The sequence below is a fragment of the Vigna unguiculata genome, chromosome 9 (genome assembly GCF_004118075.2).
Source record: "Vigna unguiculata cultivar IT97K-499-35 chromosome 9, ASM411807v1, whole genome shotgun sequence".
NCBI classification, from domain to species: domain Eukaryota; kingdom Viridiplantae; phylum Streptophyta; class Magnoliopsida; order Fabales; family Fabaceae; genus Vigna; species Vigna unguiculata.
The window spans coordinates 8,127,809-8,147,706 of record NC_040287.1 but is presented as its reverse complement, the minus strand read 5'-3'; the positions used below and the strand labels follow the sequence as shown (position 1 = coordinate 8,147,706).

Here is a 19,898-nt window from a genome sequence, read left to right as displayed (position 1 = left end):
TTTGAAAAACAGTTTGTAGAAAGTCTTAATAACCTAAAAAATCAGAAAAGAGGTTTCTCTACAAAGGAAGTAAAAATTCAATCAAATTTAAATTTTCTGGAAGAGCTCTATTTAAAGGAAATGGAAAACTTTGAATGATATGTACGAAATAGTAAATTTCAATATTAATATGTTCATCGTAGAAATAGAATTGCATAAAAAAGTTTTTGATCATAGATGTATATATACAAAAAAAAAAAGAAAAAGTTTGATGGAGCCTGTGCCCATATATCACGCTAGCTAATTACATTGAAGTGAGGAATAAGAAATTGGCTAATGGGTGGGGATGACACTGATTCTGATTTGGTTGGGATTGTACTCGCACAGTTACCTTTTGGTTTTGCGTGGCATACAAAATCATGACGGGTAAGACTGTGAACTTGATTCATCCCAAGAGGGTGGCTTTGATCTGGCTCGTCTGTGCCTTCTGCTTCTTCACCTTGTTCAGAATGGCACTTCACAACTCATCGCAAACTTTTTCATCTGCTTCTTCAGGTAATATTGATTCTTTTACCAATCAGTTTTCAAACTTTTCTTTACATCAGGTTCAGTTAGGTTGGTTGTTATGTTTCGTTTATGTTTGCATTTTATGGAAGATTTACTTTTGTGACAATTGTCAAGAGTTTCTTCAATTTGGGTCATCTTTTTGCTTGTCAAATTGCTCATTATTTGGCCTTCTCGAGACAAGTTTGAACTTTTACAGTTTATTCTTTGGCTTAATGTAATAACTCCGTGTAAAGATGTTGTCTTGGAGTTGGGTTTTATTCAAAATTTGATTTTGAGGGAGATATAATCGATTTTGGTACGAAATTAAGAAGGGTCTGTCTCAGATTCTCAAAATTCTTACACGGAGCAAAGATCAAAGTTGTATGACAAGATGGGGAGAGATCTGGATGAGCATGGAGCTGCTTTCCTGAAACATGGTGAAACCTCTCAGTCATTGTCCCTTTCAGATATATTCACACTGAAAGATGGATATGTAACTCCTGTTCTGAAGGTGACATGTAACAACAATTTAGGCTTTGTTTCACATATCTGTTTGGGAAGCAACTAATGATTATTTTTCATGTGCAGCCTGCAAATCCTCCGGTGCGAGCTAATGTGTTGTATTTGAGCACTGAATTTTCTTTACCTATCGCGTAAGTGTTACTAATTTGACTCCTGGGTTTCATTGATGATCATTTAATGCATCTATGCTTAGTTGAAGATACATTCTTTTTTTCTGAGTTTGCCCATGGTTTTGAATCAGATGGTCATACTACTGCTTAGCTTTGATAGTTACTAGTTGTTTTTCTCTATGTCTGATATAGGTTGCACCTTCTATCTGTTTCTGGTAAATTCTTTTGTTTAATTTATTGAAAATTTGCGTATCAGTAACAAACCATCCATAGGATTGATAGTATAACACTCTCGGTATTGATGAGGATAAATAAGATTTATACCTTTCTCTTTGCTCTATATAAAGAAACTCTTCTGCATCAGTTGTGTGCAATGCAAACATATATCTCTCTCTCTATCAAACTCTAATATGGTATCAAGAGCTTGAAGGTCCCTTGTGGCTGAAAATCCTCTGTCTTCCCCTTCCTCCATCTTTGCCTCCCCCTCTCTCTACCTTTGTGAAGATTTCAGAGAAACTATATGATTCCAACTTCTTGCTTTTGTGGCAATAGGTAGATTCATGCATCATCTTCAGCACTTTGTGGCTCTGCTTCAATTTCTTAGAGAAGTAAATTGTGCATTGGAAAAACCAATCTGGCGTGTTGTACTTAGGAACAACAAGATCAAATGCTATTAACATTGCTATAGTCTACGATCTTTTCTTTTTCATGTTCTTCGAAATTTTTATTCCTATAAGGTTTGGGATAAAGTGCATGAGTATTTTCACAAATAGTTGAGAGCAAGAGTGAAACAACTTTGCAATGAACATTGTTCCATGTCTCTTGAAAATTGTTCATGGCAGAAATTCTTCTTTGAATGAAATTGTTGGTTGATTGCCTTGGCTCTATGGGAGATCTTGTTTCTCTTAAGACATTGATGTTATTCTTGAAGGTTTGCCTCATGCCTATGAATCCATTATTGAAATTAAGTTTGAACTCTTCCTACTAAAGAAGTTGAACCTCTACTTGTGCGCGAGTCTTCAAAAGTATTGAGAGGTAGTTGTTCTCGATTCTGCTTCTCTTAATCTGACTCAAGCACTAGTATCAAATTCAGTTACCTGAGATTTGATAAAACAACGAGTCTCATGAAATTCAAAATAAACAAAATTGTCCTTAGCATATTTACTAGCACTAATTAGACTTAGTTATAGTGGACAAAAAAATAGGAAGAACCAGAGGATTAAAAAGGCAAACCTTGACTATTACCAATATAGATCTGTTCAGGACCTTCATAAGGAATATTACGTTGAATATTCTGACTTTCTCCAGTAATGTGAAAAGAAACCCCAGAACTGTGGACGAATAGCAGTGGGGGTTGGCAGTAATCCAGCACCAGTATTGGTTAGCATAGCAGAGGGAGATGTTGTGAAGTGGAAGGATGAGGTGAGGGAGGACAATAGTTGGCATGTGGGTATCGAAGAGGTGGAGTAAAAGATTGTTGTTGTTGATTGAACAAATAAAATTATTCTTCACCAAACTGATCTGTATGATCTAGAGAATTAGAGTAAAAATTACTTGGAGTGGAAGGTTGAAAACTGTTATCAAATCTGTAGTAACAGAAAGCATGATCGTGTGCAGTATTGAAGCATAACTAACATTGAACATTGGCAAAACGCCCTCTGCAGTCACCATTTGTCCTCTAAACCAATTCCGCGACCACCAAGAAAAGAAAAGGAGTCACGAAAATTGTTGATCTGCACTTGAGTATCTTGACTAGGAGTAGTCAAAGTCAGAGCAGTAGAAGGTTCTCCATCATTGTTTAAAAAAGAATTGGTTAAAAGTGCATGAGTCAGATTAAGAGATATAGAATCAAGAACAGTTTTCTCGCGGTATTTTTGAAGATGAGACTCATGTAAGGAAATAACGCACATTTCCTATAATCAGATTTATGGAAACAATATAAACGCGGAACAATCGCACACAAAATTGATAACGGATTTCAACTCATTATGCCTACGTCTCCAAGTTGCTGCAAACATTTTATTTAAGAGAGAAAATTTCAAAGCAAGTGTTTACAAAACACTCAACTTACAACACTAATAACCCATAAAAATAAAATATAATTTTTCTCTCTCTCTTGTTTTTTGTTGTTGTTGGAATATTTAAAAGATTTTGCATATAGGTATTTATACATGCATGCTTCATTTCTAATCCTCACAATTAATTTCCTATATTTAAGCATTCTATTTATTTCTTCGTTTTTATCTTTCCTAAAAATATAATACATTCCTCACTTCTTTTTTGACCAATTCCAACAATCTCCCACTTGAAGACTAATTTCAATTTGTCTTCACACCTTGACCAATGCAGCAACCTTCTCATGTATGTTATTCTAGCATGCCAATTGAAGTTGAGCGCAACTTCAATTTGTCAATTGTTACTACCTTTGTTAACATATTTGTAGGGTTTTTACTTCCTAGATTTTTTCTTAATGTTAGCACCTGATCCTGAAGGAAAGATTTGATGAAGTGATAGTAGAGACCAATGTGTTTTGTTCTAGAATGAAATGTTGAATTCTTTTCCAAATGTATTGCTCTCTGACTATCACTATATAGAACACTATTCTGGATAAATCCCAACTCAGTTAACAAACCTTGAAGCCGTATCAATTCTTTACTAGCTTTTGTTACTGCTACATACCCAGCTCTTTTTCTTAAAACCAAATCACGTCTCGGAATTAATTGAAGTAGAAACCTAGTAGATATGTTAACAAAGGTAATAACCATTGACAAATTGAAGTTGTGCTCAACTTCAATTGGCCTGTTAGAATAACATACAAGAGAAGGTTGTTGTATTGATCAAGGTGTGAAGACAAATTGAAATTAGTCTTCAAGTGGGAGATTGTTGGAATTGGTCAAACAAGACGTGAGGAATGTGTTCTATTTTTTAGGAAATATAAAAATTAAGAAATGAATAGAATACTTAAATATAGGAAATTAGTTGTGACAATTAGAAATGAAGCATGTATGTATAAATACCTATACGCAAAATCTTTTAAGTATTCCAAAAACAAGAGAGAGAGAGAAATAATATTTAATTTTTCTCAGTTTATTTGGGTTGTGAGTTCCGTGTTTTGAAAACACCTGTTTTATAATTTTCTCTTTCAAATAAAAAGTCTGCAACAACTCGGAGACGTAGGCATAATTGGCTGAGCTCGGTTATCAATTTTGTGTGTGATTGTTATGCGTTTATATTGTTTTTATAAATTTGATTATAGGAAATGTGCGTTATTTCCTATTAACTGGTATTAGAGCAGTTGTTAGACCGACTCTTGGATTCCCAACAACTCATGTGCAAGAAAAAGAGCTTAATCTTCTTCATTAGGGAGAGGTTCAAACTTACTTTCAATAACAGAAATAACATATTCATAATCTTGAGGCAGCCCTTCAAGAATAACATCAGTGTGTTCTTAAAGAAAGTAGGATCTCCTATCAGAGCAAGACAATCAACCAAATATTTGATTTTAAGAAGAAAATCACCCATTGAACGATCATCAAGAGTCATGGAACAAAATTTACTGCAAAGTTTTTGCACTCTTGCTCTTGTTTGTTTGTGGAAATAATCATGCACTTTATCCCATAATTGACAAGAATGAATACATCCAAGTATACATGACACAAAGGATCTTGATAGAGTGGACTGCAGCCAACACAACAACATCTGATCCAAGAATACATGACTGAATTAATTTTGCAATTATCCTGATATGTTTCACTGATTGAACACAAAATGTTGAAGAGGATGGGATTTGATGCATGATTACTTGTTGACGCCAAAGCAAGTTGGAATCATCAAGTTTTTCAGAAATCTTGACAAAAACTGCAGAGGAAACAGTGCAGCCAGATTCATTACAAGGCCATGGAGGTGGAGGAGGATGATTATTTTCTGAATCCATGAATCACTAAGCTCTTGATACCATATTAGAGTTGAGAGAGAGAGGTGAGAAACTGAAAAGGTAACTTTTGTATTGACAAAAGAGTACAAAGGAAAACAAGGATTCTCTGTATATAGAGAATGAAAAGAAACAGGGTTGTAAAGAACAGCTAATAATCCGAACACCGATAACAAAAACTATATCGAACTGAATACAACCCTAGCAGTATTATATTGTCCTTAGCTCTTACCAGACATTGCCCACTTCTTCAGTTTGATGTGAACAATGTCTTCCTAAATAGTCTATTGGATGAATTTGTTTACATGAAACAATCTCCTGTCTATTGGGTGGTTGATTCTTTATTAGCATGCAAACTCAACAAGGCTATTTGAAGCAAACCCTTCGTCAATGTTTGACAAGTTTCAAGGCACTCTTGTTTAGTATGGGATCCCTCTCATTTTACTTGTTAAAATCACATTGACATGATTTACATGTTGATGTGTGCTGATATAATGATAACAAACAACTCTTCCAATCTTGTCCAAAAGATTATGAAACAACCTAATTCTATCTTCTCTCACACACTTGAGATGTCCAATTCTCACTTGAAGGGATGCATTGGAGATCCCATGACATCCAGAGATATGGCCAAATTATAATACATAAATAGATGCAAATCTTACCTTTTAATCTGATTTTGTGATGTTGAGTTAGGCATAAAGTTTGAGAATATCCATTTTTTATTTTGCTTTCCTTGTTATGGAGAATTGCATATCACATTCATAAATTATGACTGTAGAAATGATGATCTTCAGTTTCATATATCCTTCTTTATTACCGTATTGATTTAATATGTTTATTAATTTACCCCAAGCAATTTGATATTCATATAACACATCACAATTTGCATGACACAGGGAGGCTGTCAAAAAAATTTTAATCCATACTTTGATAAAGGTAAGCTATATTATTGGATCAACCAATAGCAGAATTAAAATTCATTTACTGGTCAATATGTTAAAACTTTAAGCAAAACTGTCCTGCTTCAAACTTCTCTTCATTTTTTTTATCGGAATTTTTACATGTTTGTCAATTAGCAATCTGGTTTCAGAACTCCAGTCTGTACCATTTTAGCATGTTCCATGCCTCCCACCATATTGTTCCTGTACTCGCGACCAAAGAAGAGGTATAAGGTATACTTCAATTATGGATGTCTTTGTTCCATCTTGAAGTATGCTTAGTAAGCTCATGGGAATCATTTTTTGTGTCAGATAGAAGCTGAAGCATCCTCTGTGAAAGCTGTTGTTTCAAAAATCTGCCCTCTGAAAATTGTTTTGGATAGAGTTGTTTTGACCTCAACTGGAGTGCTCCTGGGTTGCTGGCAGGTTATTTTCCATAATTTTAAGTATTTGTTCCATTGTCCATGACACTTGTTGAAGAGTTTATCTGTTGGTGTGAATTGTGTTTAATCACACGTGTAAATCCTAAATTTATAATTATTCAACGATAATACAGGGAAACCTAACAATGGCTAATAATGGAGAATATCCCTAATTATCAGTTCTACTTATTTCTCTAATTATTAAGATAGAATCATATCTTTTACACTCCCTTCAAGCTGGAGCATAAATATCATAAGAGCCAAACTTGTTACAAATGTGGTCAATATGATGAGAGTTCAGGGATATAGTGAGCATGTTTGCAAGTCGATCACTTGGAGATGACAAAGTTTGTGATGATTTCTCCACAGAACACCTTCTCTCACAAAATGACAATCAATTTGTGTTTAGTCCATTTATGGAAAACCGAGTTTGATGCAATGTGAATGGCAACTTCATTGTCATATATTAGCCAATTATATCTGTATCTCCAAATTTTGAACAATGGAGAAGTTGTTTAAGCCGGTAATGTTGCATGTAGCTGCTGTCATAGCCTCATACTCATTCAACACTTGCACCTCCAAGAAATCAAATTCTTACTAATGAGAAGACACTATGTAGTAGTGGACCTCTAACTGATGGCGATGCTCTTGATCAGTATCACAATAGTAAAAATACAATTTTGGAACCTTTATATTAAACAGCGACCTGCTGCATTCTTGATGTATCACAACATTCCAATGACTTTCACAGGGGACCTTTAGGAGTTGGCTAACCACATTAACTGCATGTGATATCTGGTCTATTGACAGTGACATAATTAAGTTTGTCTATTAGACGGCGATATCTTCCAAAATCTTTAAATAAATCCTCATAACCTTGAAAAAGCTTCAATTTTGGATCCATAGGACTATTCCTAGGGCAACAATCTCGGTCAAAGCATACTTGTACTTTAGGAAATATTTTGGCATTCTCAGTTACTTGTATGATTCATTCAGACTTTTAGGTTTACTGATTCAGGAAATATTTTGCCATTATTTTACTCTCAAGAAGAAATTTTGTCCTGTATTTGTTCACTAAGAAAGAGACAGAAATGCTTTCTGTTGATTATATAAAAATACTTTGGGATATTTTCTGTGCATTTTTATAATAACTTGGTGGCATCAAGTTTCATTTTATTTGGTTAATTCCAACCTGCAAAGCAGAGTCAATTGTTGAAACTTTCAACCTGAGCAACAATCAGTATATAGAAAGAAACTGAAACTAGTAACCAAAGAAAAGCAGAAATATTTCCATTACTCTTTATGTTGAGTTGTGACACCTTCACAAGCCCTGGCTGACTAATTATGCTAATTTTGTAGGTCATCTCTGGTACAGATCCCGTAATCATTCGTTCTATGTTGAAGAATGCACTTCCACGAGCACCAGAAAAGCAACTTGTAAGCATGTCTTGAATACTCACTTTTGCTATAAGTAAATTGTGTATTTACCAATGTCTTAATTGGGACTACACTGTGGAGTTTCAAGATGCAGTTAGAACATGTTGTCATGCACGTATAAATTTGAAAGCCGTGGGAATTAAGACACGAATAATAGCCTTTAGGAGTCTGAAATCTTATGTCCTGTAGTGTCCTCTTAAGAATTCTCTTATGATATTACTGTTCCCTGTGTGGACTCATATCCTATAGTTTTTCTAACGTTACTTGGTAATTTGAAGTCATATATGCCAATAAAATTGTGTTACCTTGCAATGCTTGATGATATGTTATTTTCATCTGTAGTATGATGCTGCAATTCTCCACACCTCATTTGCAAGGCTTTTGGGTCCACCTACAGTATCATCACCTACGGTAATATTCATTTCATTTGGGCATGTTATAAAGTTTTGAAGTTTATTTTGCCATATGATTTGAGCATGTTTTCTTCTCTTTTTGTTTGGCAATATGTTTGAAGTATGGTAAAGTGTGAAGTGATATTGAAGAAAAGCTTATATGAAATGAATATGAGAACAGAAAGTATAGCAAATAATGACTTCATGTTATTATGCAGGAACAACTTAATACGTTAGATGATATCCACTTTTTCCATGAGCTAGTGAATCGGCTTAACAGTCAGATTCGTGGATTCCAGGTCTGTGATTATTTATTTCATGGGGGTTACCAATAACTGGAATTGCAGTTAAAAATACTGAAATCTGAGATTTGTCAATAGTTGGTATTGGAATGTTTATGATCTTTATAATCTTCTAGATCATATATATATCTACCATAGAATGATAAAGATTAAATATTAGTGGTAAAGAGAAAGAAGGCACATGCATTTTTTCTTTTAATTATTATTATTTGAATATGTCCTAATAGTAACTACAATATTTTCTTATATGTATATATATGAACTTTGTTTACGTATAATTTGACTTTTGTGATGCATTTTCAGGCAGTGGTGTCTGAATTATGGTATGTCGAAGAATATGATGTGCTTGCCCTTGCGCTAAATGGAAGAATGAATCCTCGCAAATTCAAGTTTGGGTGCTCAAGAACTTAAAGTTAACTTACACATTACATTTAGTGACTGTAAAATGTATAAAAGAAGCATTAGTTTATAGAAGAGTGTGCATTCGAAATGATATCTTAGTGGACATAATGAGAAGTGTGTGTATCATCACATCTAGATAGAATAATATGTTTGATCCAATTTCAGGTGCTCATAATTTTCTTAAATGATGAAATTAGTTTTTCAAATTATCATTCTAGAATAAATATGCTCCCAAATATTGGCTTTTCCTTCCTGTACCCCATGATTTTTAAAATAATCATTTTATCCTTCTTAGAAGTAACATCTGAATTATATGTTTCACAACAAATTTTTTTATCAGAATAAACTTTTTAGAACAAGCTTCGCATAGTATATATATATATATATATATATATATATATATATATATATATATATTGAAACATGTTTTTTTTGAATAAAATGTGTAATGTGTTCATCTGAATTATATGTTTCACAACAAAATTTTTTTATCAGAATAAACTTTTTAGAACAAGCTTCCCATAGTATATATATATATTGAAACATGTTTTTTGGAATATAATGTGTAATGTGTTCATCTGAATTATATGTTTCACAACAAATTTTTTTATCAGAATAAACTTTTTAGAACACGCTTCGCATAGTATATATATATATATATATATATTCAAACATGTTTTTTTGAAGAAAATGTGTAATGTGTTTCGCAATGGGTTATAATATACAGAGTTTAACATGTTTTTAGTTATAGTTTTACAATGGGTTATAATATACGGGGTTAAACTAATTTCATAACAACTGATAATAGAAAGCATTTTTAAACTAACTGATAAAATTATTATTTTAAATTGACATTTACTTTCTTAATTTCCTACTATATAATACTTTTCCTTTATCATAATTAATTTTGTCTGATTGATATTTCACATTCAAATGATGATAAAATCAATCTGTCAGCAATACATGTTATTAAAATCAATTTATTTAATTTTTGTTCAGAAGTTATTAATTATAAGTTGGATTCTAATAATTAGTTGTGAAAAACATTTTTAAAATAATGATTGGAGTTGTTAATATAATTATGTATAATTGGATGTGTCAATTAATATATTACTTCTTACATCATTATTTCAAAACTTTTGAATATAAAATTAAATCTACCAATAATTTGTTGCATTATTTTGAAGAATACTTTAGTTTAGAATTTCTTTCTCCTTCAAAGTTATTATACTATTCTTAATTCATTAACATTTGAAATAACTATTATAAGCAAATCATATTCTTTAAAGAAAATTAATTGCAATACAGTGATATTATAAAAATAATTTGCATTATAATCTAGTCATACATTTGTTTACGTAGACATAGAGTGAGTTTGTTTTTAGATATTTTTTACAAAAATTGTTGTTAAGCATATTTCAACTATTTTTATATATTTGTCTAATATGTTTATTCTCAGAATAAGTAACTTTTGTTGTTTTTCAATAAGCTATTTTACAAGTGATTATTTTTAAAATTATTTATTTTATAAAAAAAAAGTATGCAAACTGGATTTTTAAGCTTAACACTTTCGATGAATCTTAATTTTAAAGTGGTTTCTAGCATTAGAACATTCCAAAGATTAAATACAAAGAGACACATTTTATTGTTTATTAAATTATACTATAATGTTTCATATGTAATGTTTTTTCCACAAATATTGGAATCTTTCGTCACAGTATCAAATTATATCTCTTTTCATTAAACCCGATTCTCATTAGCTATATTTCAAAAATAAAAAAATTTACATAAATTTTAAATAATAGTAAATAGTGTGTTAAAAACACAGATAGTGATGATGACTTAACTATTTATCAATATTCATACTTTGTTGTAATGGTGTAATGGTTTGACGAATACTCAGTTTATAAAAAAAAAAAAAAAAAAAAATCCTTCAATAATATACTATTGAATGACTCTAGTTCCTTAATATTTGAAATAAATATTATAAGAAAATCATATTCTTTAAGAAACTTAATTGCAATACAGTGATATTATAAAAATTATTTGAACTATAATTCAAATATTTGTTTTTGTAGACAAAGAATAAGTTTGTTTTTACTCAACTTTTTCTTTTTGAAAAAAACATTTTTTTAATAAAAATAAGCATATTTCAGCTATTTTTATATATTTTTCTAATATGTTTATTTTAAAAAATAACTTTTTTTTTTGTTTTTTGAATAAGGTTTTTCTATATATTTCCTATACAAGTGATTGTTTTTAAAATTATTTATTTCAAGTTTAGCCAAACTCACTCATAATTATATTTTCTGTCAATTAAATACTATAATTGCATTATATTTTTTCGTCCAATTTCAAAGCATATTGATCTGATTTAATTAAGTTTTAGGATTGTAATAAGAAATCAATAGTACAAATAAATTACATTAACCCACATAAATTGTCATGGATATAACATATTTAAAGTTACCTTAGAATTTTTTTAATATTTGATTGAAGAGTAATGTTGAGAAAGAAAAAAAAAAGATAGAAAATTAATTTTGTTGGACTAAAAAAAATTAAAAACAACAATAAATAAAATACATTTTATATAATAAAATTTTCACTTTAATGTTATTATTTTACTATAAATAAAAATATAAAATTTAATCCACAATGAATTATGTAAAGTTGATATGTGTAAATATTAATAAAATATTTATAATATAATTATGTATTATGAACTTTTTTGTATAAATTCTTTTATATTTTTGGGAAAAATTTATTGTGAATATTATTTTTTTTTCATTTCTATTTTATTATTTTTTTTATTATTTATGTTAATCATTCATTTATTAATCGTTAAACTTTAAAAGTTACAATAGTTTACATAACAAAACATATCATTCATGTATTATTAATTGTTAAACTATGTTATAATTGCTTTAATATTTATATTTAAGTTTTTTTTCTGATAGTAAGTAAAAAAAAAAATCTTATTTAAAACTAACTAAAATATATTATATAGTGAAATATATATAAATAGTTCAACTTTCTATCTATAAAAGTAATCCATTTCATCTGAATATCAAAGAGACTTTTTTTATCAATAATATTATTAACCGTTTTAAATCTTCATGAAATTGATAATTTATATTTATTTTTAACATTTTTTTAACAAAATCATAGTATTTCTTTTTAATTTTTACTTTTCGATAATTAATGGTAAAAAATATATTATAACTTTAATAAACAGTAATAAAAGCCAATTTTTTTTAGAAATAAAACAAATATTTCACTTACCAACTCACTCCACTTTCTTTTTTATTTCAAACTGTTTTGTTTTACATGCAAACTGGATTTTTAACATTAACACTTTCAGTGAATCTTAATTTTATAATGGTTTCTAACTAGTATTACAACATTCCAAAGATTAAATACAAAGAGACACATTTTTTTATTTATTAAAGTATACTTTAATGTTTCATACCTAAGAATTTTTTTTCGAAAAAATATTCGAATCTTTCACCTCATTATGAAATAATATTTTTTTTTTCATTAAACTCAAATTCTCATCAATAATATTTCAATTAAAAAATATGAGAATTTAAATAAATTTTAAATAAAAGAGAGGAGTGTGTTAAAAACACATATGATGATGACGTGGCTAACTTCAACGTGAAGAAGTGTTATGAGTGTGTGGTAGACACACGCTGCCGGAACGTATCACTGTGGAGGGCACACGATTTTGTGTTAAATTTCAAAAAAATATTTATATTCATTATTCTATTAATTACTAATTTAAAACTCATAAATTGTTCCAAATAAGTACAATCTACTTAATATAAACACTTTAAGCACCCCACATTATCTTATAAAACAGTAATAATTAAAAAAATTAGAGAAAGATGTAATGCATGAGTTTGAATGGTGGTGGGAGCACACGAGCATTTGATAACCACGTGCCTGGTGCGAACGGTTACCTCTCGCCACGCTCACACTCTTACAATAATAATGTCTAACTCTTTCCACAAATTTCAGAAGACTTGTGTTAGTGAAAGATTCACTCTTCAGAAACAATTGCAAGTAACCTAAAAGCTTCTTTGAGATTTCTACAATGGTGTCTGAGACTTCAGCCACTGTTATTGAAAAGGTCAACAATTCACAAGATTTATCAAGAAAAAGGTTAGAGGTTCTATTCACCCATTGCTCTTCAAAAGTTTATAGAATAATTGATTCAGTGCTTAGTTTATAGAATAATTGGGAACGCTTAATGTGGTGCAGGTCTTGTTCCAATAAACAGAAACAAGAAAAAATCCCTAAGAGAATTCGCAAGGCTGAAAGAGAGAAAGAGAAGCGTGGACAGTTGAATGAACTCTTTCTTGGTCTTGCTGATACACTCGGTAACTTAATCTTATGTCACCACTGAATCAAATTTTAGTACTTTAATCTTATATCAGAGTCTCAAATTTTTGTTACGGTCAATTTGAACTTTACTAGCAATCTGGTTATTGCATGCACTATTTTTATTTTATGTTTGATTTCTTAGATAATGTCACCTTTTGAGACTTTTTACATGGTCTAATATTAGTGCTGCTTTGTTTCTTTTTGTTTTGGGGCTGTGTTTTTCTCTGGGACGAGGTAACAGATCTTAAAGAACAGAACAATGGAAAAGCTTCTATCTTGAGGGAATCCATCAGATTGCTGAAAGAGTTGTTCAGTCAGATCGAGTCCTTGAAAAAGGACAGTGCATCTCTGTTGTCAGAGACTCACTATGTAAGTTCTTCACCACTTTTTATCCAATGGAGATTCCTTGCATGTGTTTAGAAAAGATCAATTTCAAAGATTTCGGCTGTTTTTAGGATAAAGTTTGCATTTTTAATGGTATGTTTGACTCAGCAATTGAAGTTTCGTAAAAGGTTGTTTTCTGCAGAAGTACCTTATTTCATGAGTGTTTTTGAATGGACATAGTCTGAGACTAAACAACCTTATGACACTAATAGACCATGTTCATTATTCATGATTTCAATCAATTTTGTCTTCTTTTGAATCTGATTATAGTGAGAAATTCATGGTAGGTGACTATGGAGAAAAATGAGATGGAGGAGGAGAATTGTGTTCTGAAAACTGAAATTGAGAAACTTGCCGGTGAAATAAAAGCAAGAGTAGCCCAATGTGGAGCTAACCTGATGAATCCATTTCCACAACCAGAAAAGATTGCAGAGTTTTCAGGGGAGAATCTGCAATTGTCGAGCACAGAAGCTGCAGTAGTGCAGCAAGGACATGCAGTTTTGGTTGTCCCCATGACTGCTCATCATGGTCCTCATAATGTTGGTGACCAGACACCAAAACCAACCTCGACTATCACAAAACCACATCCTAGGTATCCTACTCCAACGGATTCATGGCCACTGCAGTTGCTTTCAGAGCAACCAACTTCAAATTAGAATATGCAGTTGTGTAGAGTTGTGGAAATGGACCCTCTGATATCATCATTTTCAAATCTTTGTCTTGGACATCACATGTGGAAATTGAAATGTTCTCAGGAGCTTTTTGTATATTCTCTCTACCTGGAGAAATTTGGATTAGGGTCAGAGAAATTGTGATGAAGTAGTCCAGATTCTCTCTTGTTTCATTCGCACTGTTTATTTGTTTATTTCTTATATATTTAACATGCACCGATTTTGATATGGAGCACTTTTTATATTCATTTCTAAAATCCCATAAATTTATATTTTATTATAATATAATGATATATTGGAAAAAAGATAAGTGTTGAATGGCCGTGATTTGTGAACACTTGTGTTAAAGTAGTTTTTTTCTTTGATACATTGAAAATGTTTTAATGTATTTTAAAATATGAACGTCAGTATACTTTTTGAAGACATATCAGGTTTAGAGTACAGGAAACTGTAAAATATTGCATAAATCAAAACAATTTTAAAATATTCTGTCATTTTAGTTTCGAAAAATAAAAACAAAAATTTGTTGATAAAAGATTTTTTTTTATATCTCTTAACGAATAATTTAAAAACAAAAAAGGAAACGTTTTTCTACCGCTTCATTTTCTTTCAATTTAAAATTTAGAAAGATGTGATCGGCTACTTTCCTTTAGAATTAGATGATAAAATAGGTTCCTAAATTATAACATAATTTTAATTTTATTTTCTATTTTAAAACTAGATGGTGGTAGTTTTTCGTACTTAAAAAATTGTGTGAATTCATTCTTCGATGTCCAATGACATTATTTTTTTTACATCTGTTTTTTACACATGTCTCATTTGTAATCCCTTTTTCTTTCTTCATGTTGGAGGGTTTTCTTCCTTCCCCATTCACATACGTGGGTCATCCTGTTAGTGAATTGGAATAGAAAAAAAGAGAAGAAAGAGAAATAGTTTCGTATATACCAATCGCACAAAAGGATACAAAAAAGATTTGAATATCCAAGCCAAGAAAAACGGAAATAAACAGAAACAGATTGTACATCAAAAATAGAAAACCATAAGAGATATTCTATAACTATCTCTATCAGTTCCCTTAAGCTAGTCGTAAATTGTGAAGGCCAAACTTAAAAGTAACACTTTGAAAACATGTAGGATGAAAAGACATTGTGAAGGGTTTTTTTTTTTATTATTTTAGGGTCCCTTTCACGAAAATATTGTAAATTGAGATTAGTTGAATTTTTTTTTTTAAAAAATGGGTCATATGTCGTTAGCTAGGAGGATAACTTCCAAAGTAAAGTCGTCATTCCCAAGACCGGTTTCGCTTCTTTTTTTTTTTAAATGAATGTCGTACTTCACGTAACCGTTTTTTTTAATAGAAAAGTGAAGTCGTCCTGTAACATGACGACTTCACTTTTCATTTTTTTTTAACTTTTTAGTTTTTTAGTTTTAATTATTTCTTTTTATTTTTCTTTATTTTATTTTTTAAATATTTCAGATTTCTTTTTTTTTAATTTAACAGTTTTGCTTATTTTTTTATTTTTCAGTTTTGATTATTTTTTTATAATTTTTCAGTTTTGGTTATTTGTTTTTTTTAAACTGATTAGTTATTAATATTTTCTAAATTTTTAATTTTTTTTCAAATTTTGTTAGATATAAAAATTATATTGATTGTATCTATAATTATTTTTAGTTTATTTTTATTATGTAATTTTACATTATCTAATCTATTTTATTAAGTTTATTTTATTACAAATACAATCAACATATTTTTTATATCTAACAAAATTTGAAAAAAAAATTAAAAATTCAAAAAATATTAATAACTAATCAGTTTAAAAAAAACAAATAACGAAAACTGAAAAATTATAAAAAAATTAATCAAAACTGAAAAATAAAAAAATAAGCAAAACTGTTAAATTTTAAAAAAAAATCTGAAATATTTAAAAAATAAAATAAAGAAAAAGAAAAAGAAATAATTAAAACTGAAAAATTAAAAAGTTAAAAAAAAAATGAAAAGTGAAGTCGTCATGTTACAGGACGACTCCACTTTTCTATTAAACAAAAACCGTTATGTGAAGTAACGACATTCATTTAAAAAAAAAACGAAACCAGTCTTGGAATGACGACTTCACCTTGGAAGTCGTCCTCCTAGCTAACGACGTGACCCATTTTTTAAAAAAAATTCAACTAACCCTATTTTACAATATTCTAGTCAAAGTGACCCTGAAATACAAAAAAACCAACGACATTCATTTAAAAAAATAAGAAGCGAAACTGGTCTTGGGAATGACGACTTCACTTTGGAAGTCGTCCTCCCAGCTAACGACATGACCCATTTTAAAAAAAAAATTCAACGAACCCCATTTTACAATATTTTGGTCAAAGGGACCCTGAAATACAAAAAAGCCCATTGTGAAGACATCTGCAAGTTGACTAGCGGAAAGAATGTGCCGAAGATGTATGAGACCATCCAAGAATTTTGGTCAGATGAGGTGCCAATCAAATTCAACATGTTTTGTACGCTCGTGAAAAGTGGGGTTTTTGCTAGGGAGGCCAAGGCACGGTATTCAGTTTCCGAAGAAGATCTTGAAATCGTGGTTTTTTTCTTGGACTTCCAAGAGATCACAAAAGTACCAAGGAAGATGCAAAAGCTAGAGACGGAGTGTCGTGTGGTAGCACAAGAAGCCTAATCAGAATCTAAATATGCTTGGAGTTTAAGATCAGTGTTGGATTTATATTGAAGACCAAGTACAGAGGCATTCTTCTGATATCTAAGAACACAAATGTCTTACTACATATGAGGCTCATGGGGGGAAGATACAAATTGTCTAAGTTGTTGGACGACAAAAGAAATGTCAGGTCATGTATGGGTCAAGTAAATTAACCGTCCAATGATATGGTGATAGGAGGAGGGTCAAATAAAAGTAATCCTTCATCAGCATTTAACTTCATTGAATGATCAGAGGGAATGGACACAACTTTGCAACCAAGGAGCCCTGCTTCAGTTATGAGATATATATAATATTTTCTTTAGTGTTTGATATGGAACTGGGTATAAAGGTGAGTTTTAACCACTTGGATTTCAGATATGTCATTACCATTGAGAAGCATGTCATCAACATAAGTCAGCAGCACAATAATGGAAGAAGATTTTATTTTGAGAGTGCCTGAGAGTGAGAAGAGCAACAATGAAGGTTTGTCATTGTGTGGCACATTGTTTGCCATATCATTCAAAAGTTGATGTTTTGGCAGCTTGTTATGACCTAGCTGCTTTTTGGTTAGCTCGTCCTATGACCTACCTGCTTTCTGAGAATGACTAAATTTATGAGGTCAACTTATTCTTGTGGGGTAGCTCGTCCTATGACCTACCCACTTTTTGGGAAGGACTGGGATCTTGAAACTTGTTGGGAATTTCGCCAAGACGGTACACATTATGATAAGTCTTCACCAAGTCACACTCCAAAGTAACTATGTTGAGGTCGGCCCTCCCTCTTGGCGTAAATGTTGGCTTCACTTCTTGCTCGGTCCAAATCCTAGCAAGTTGCCTTGACCCATGACAGATCTTTGATGAAACTCGTCGTTTTATGACAAATATTTATTGGATCGGAATAAAAAATGAGTTTGTTGAGGTCGATCGTTCCCTGAACGGTGCAAAAGTAATTGGCCCAAATTGGTACATATAACCACTGTTTTCGAACTCAATTGAATGAAAAGAAATGGTACAATGTATTTAATTAGACTAATCAACTTAGATCAATTCTCCTTTAGTGGTCTGCTACTATCACGGCTCTAGACTGCACTAATGGGACATTGGGTGCCAGTTTTGGAAACCCATAACAAAAGCCATTGCACGTGTGGCGCCAAGCGCCACTCCTCACCACCAGACACCAGTTTGACAACGGTTCATTGTCTCATTGGCGTTGGTGGCCACTTTCTGGCTTTAGGCGCTACCTGGTCTTTCAACACTACGTCCTTTTGGTAAAATGAAGATTTCCACTTCGTTAACCATCAGATGGAGCTTAAATTTTAACAGCTGATCCTAGACACGTGATTCTTCACTCTGACTGGTGGGATTTTTTTTTAGAAGTTTGCGGTTAGAAAAATGATTTTCATTGTTTTGATATACTTTGTGTATGTATATATATTTGAGATTATAATTGATTGAGATGGAATTATTGATATATGAATATGAAAATGTGATTATGAAGGTAATTAATTGTGGTGAAAGTATTTTTGTAAAACTGTGATGATAATGGGTTTGTTAATGTATATAAGCATTGTATGTGTTTGACATAATTTCATGGGTCTCATGGGTAGATTTTGTGGTGGTGATATTATAGTGTATGCATTGGACTATGGATTCATGTAAGGTGACATCCTGAAATTCTAATGATCATTCACACTCAAATAGAGTTGAACGGATCATGTGGTGAGAGTAGGAAGAGATCATAGTCTATGACAAGAAAATGACCTTAGATGATGATGGATTAACCTTGTGTGTGGTAGGGTGACCCATTGGCAATGGCTTTGCAGAGCATAGAGACCACCATAAGTACAAGTCTCTAGTGAATCTGATTCCAAATGTATGTATCCGGATAATTGAGTTTAATGTGAGCTGTCTCTGAGCAAATATATGAATTATTGTAGTTTGTCCATGTATGACTTATAATTGATATGATTTAAATGGTCTTAAGATAACTCTTTTGTATAGTAGCTTACCCTTGCACTTTGTAGTCTTGTGTTTTTTTTTTTTTGTGATAATCACCATTCTGGTGTAAGCATATGACGATGCAAGTTGCATATGACAATGCAAGTTTAGAGATACCTCTGAAGATGAGAAGTTTATAATTAAAGTTGTGAGATTACAGTAGATGTATGAGTGATGTCAGTATCTTCAGTGTAGGAATATTTTTGTAGGTTTAGTATTATTGTATAAATGGTGTATTTTACACTTTGAACATGATTGTATTAATATATTTTTTATTATGTTAATTTGTTTGAATATTATTATGAAATGTTTTATTTTACTAGTTTTATATTACTAAATTAGAATATTACAATATGAGTAATTTTTAATTTATAAAAATTATTTTTTATTTTTTAAAATATATTTATAAAAGAATTCATCCTTGCCAAAAATATGCCAAAAATATGTGAGGAAGAATTTCACCTAAAATCTAGAGTATAGTGAACTGGTTCAAATTTCAGGGAAAACATTTGTAACAAGAAATCCAAAAAAATAAATGGCACACTCGAGAATCTCCACGCGGTAACGTTAGCACAATTACAAATGTATTTTGACTTTATTTTATATTTAATTTAATCTTGACGTAAGGTATTACTATTTGTTCGTAACTTTTTGGCTTAATATTTAACTTTTACATTCAAGACCATTAACTAAACAACATTAAATAGTTACTTTGCGTATCATTAACAAGTGTTTTTGGATTTGATTATATTAAAACGATTTCATGACTTTTTTATGGCTAGA

The 19,898-nt window shown here is 30.9% G+C and overlaps 2 protein-coding genes across 2 annotated transcripts; both read left to right on the top strand.

The window, feature by feature from the left end:
* The first annotated feature begins 237 nt into the window (after window positions 1-237).
* On the top strand, window positions 238-9,191 carry LOC114164716. Its single transcript, XM_028049463.1, is given in 11 exon segments — window positions 238-534; window positions 870-1,036; window positions 1,114-1,178; window positions 5,988-6,001; window positions 6,004-6,027; window positions 6,168-6,256; window positions 6,342-6,455; window positions 7,811-7,888; window positions 8,231-8,299; window positions 8,499-8,579; window positions 8,886-9,191. Coding segments are annotated over 11 exon segments (945 nt in total). The 5' UTR covers window positions 238-398; the 3' UTR covers window positions 8,994-9,191.
* A 3,770-nt stretch (window positions 9,192-12,961) lies between these two features.
* On the top strand, window positions 12,962-14,653 carry LOC114164671 (transcription factor bHLH47-like). The gene is made up of 4 exons (XM_028049410.1): window positions 12,962-13,148; window positions 13,248-13,366; window positions 13,612-13,739; window positions 14,042-14,653. The coding sequence occupies exons 1-4, from the start codon at window positions 13,081-13,083 to the stop codon at window positions 14,408-14,410; spliced, it is 684 nt and encodes a 227-aa protein (XP_027905211.1). The 5' UTR covers window positions 12,962-13,080; the 3' UTR covers window positions 14,411-14,653.
* The last annotated feature ends 5,245 nt before the right edge of the window (window positions 14,654-19,898 follow it).

Excerpts from the sequence above, each read along its gene's own strand:
- LOC114164671 (XM_028049410.1), top strand. The coding sequence starts at position 13,081 with ATGGTGTCTGAGACTTCAGCCACTGTTATTGAAAAGGTCAACAATTCA. Across the intron at positions 13,149-13,247 it reads CAAGATTTATCAAGAAAAAG|GTCTTGTTCCAATAAACAGA; the intron begins GTTAGAGGTTCT and ends AATGTGGTGCAG. Across the intron at positions 13,367-13,611 it reads TGGTCTTGCTGATACACTCG|ATCTTAAAGAACAGAACAAT; the intron begins GTAACTTAATCT and ends ACGAGGTAACAG.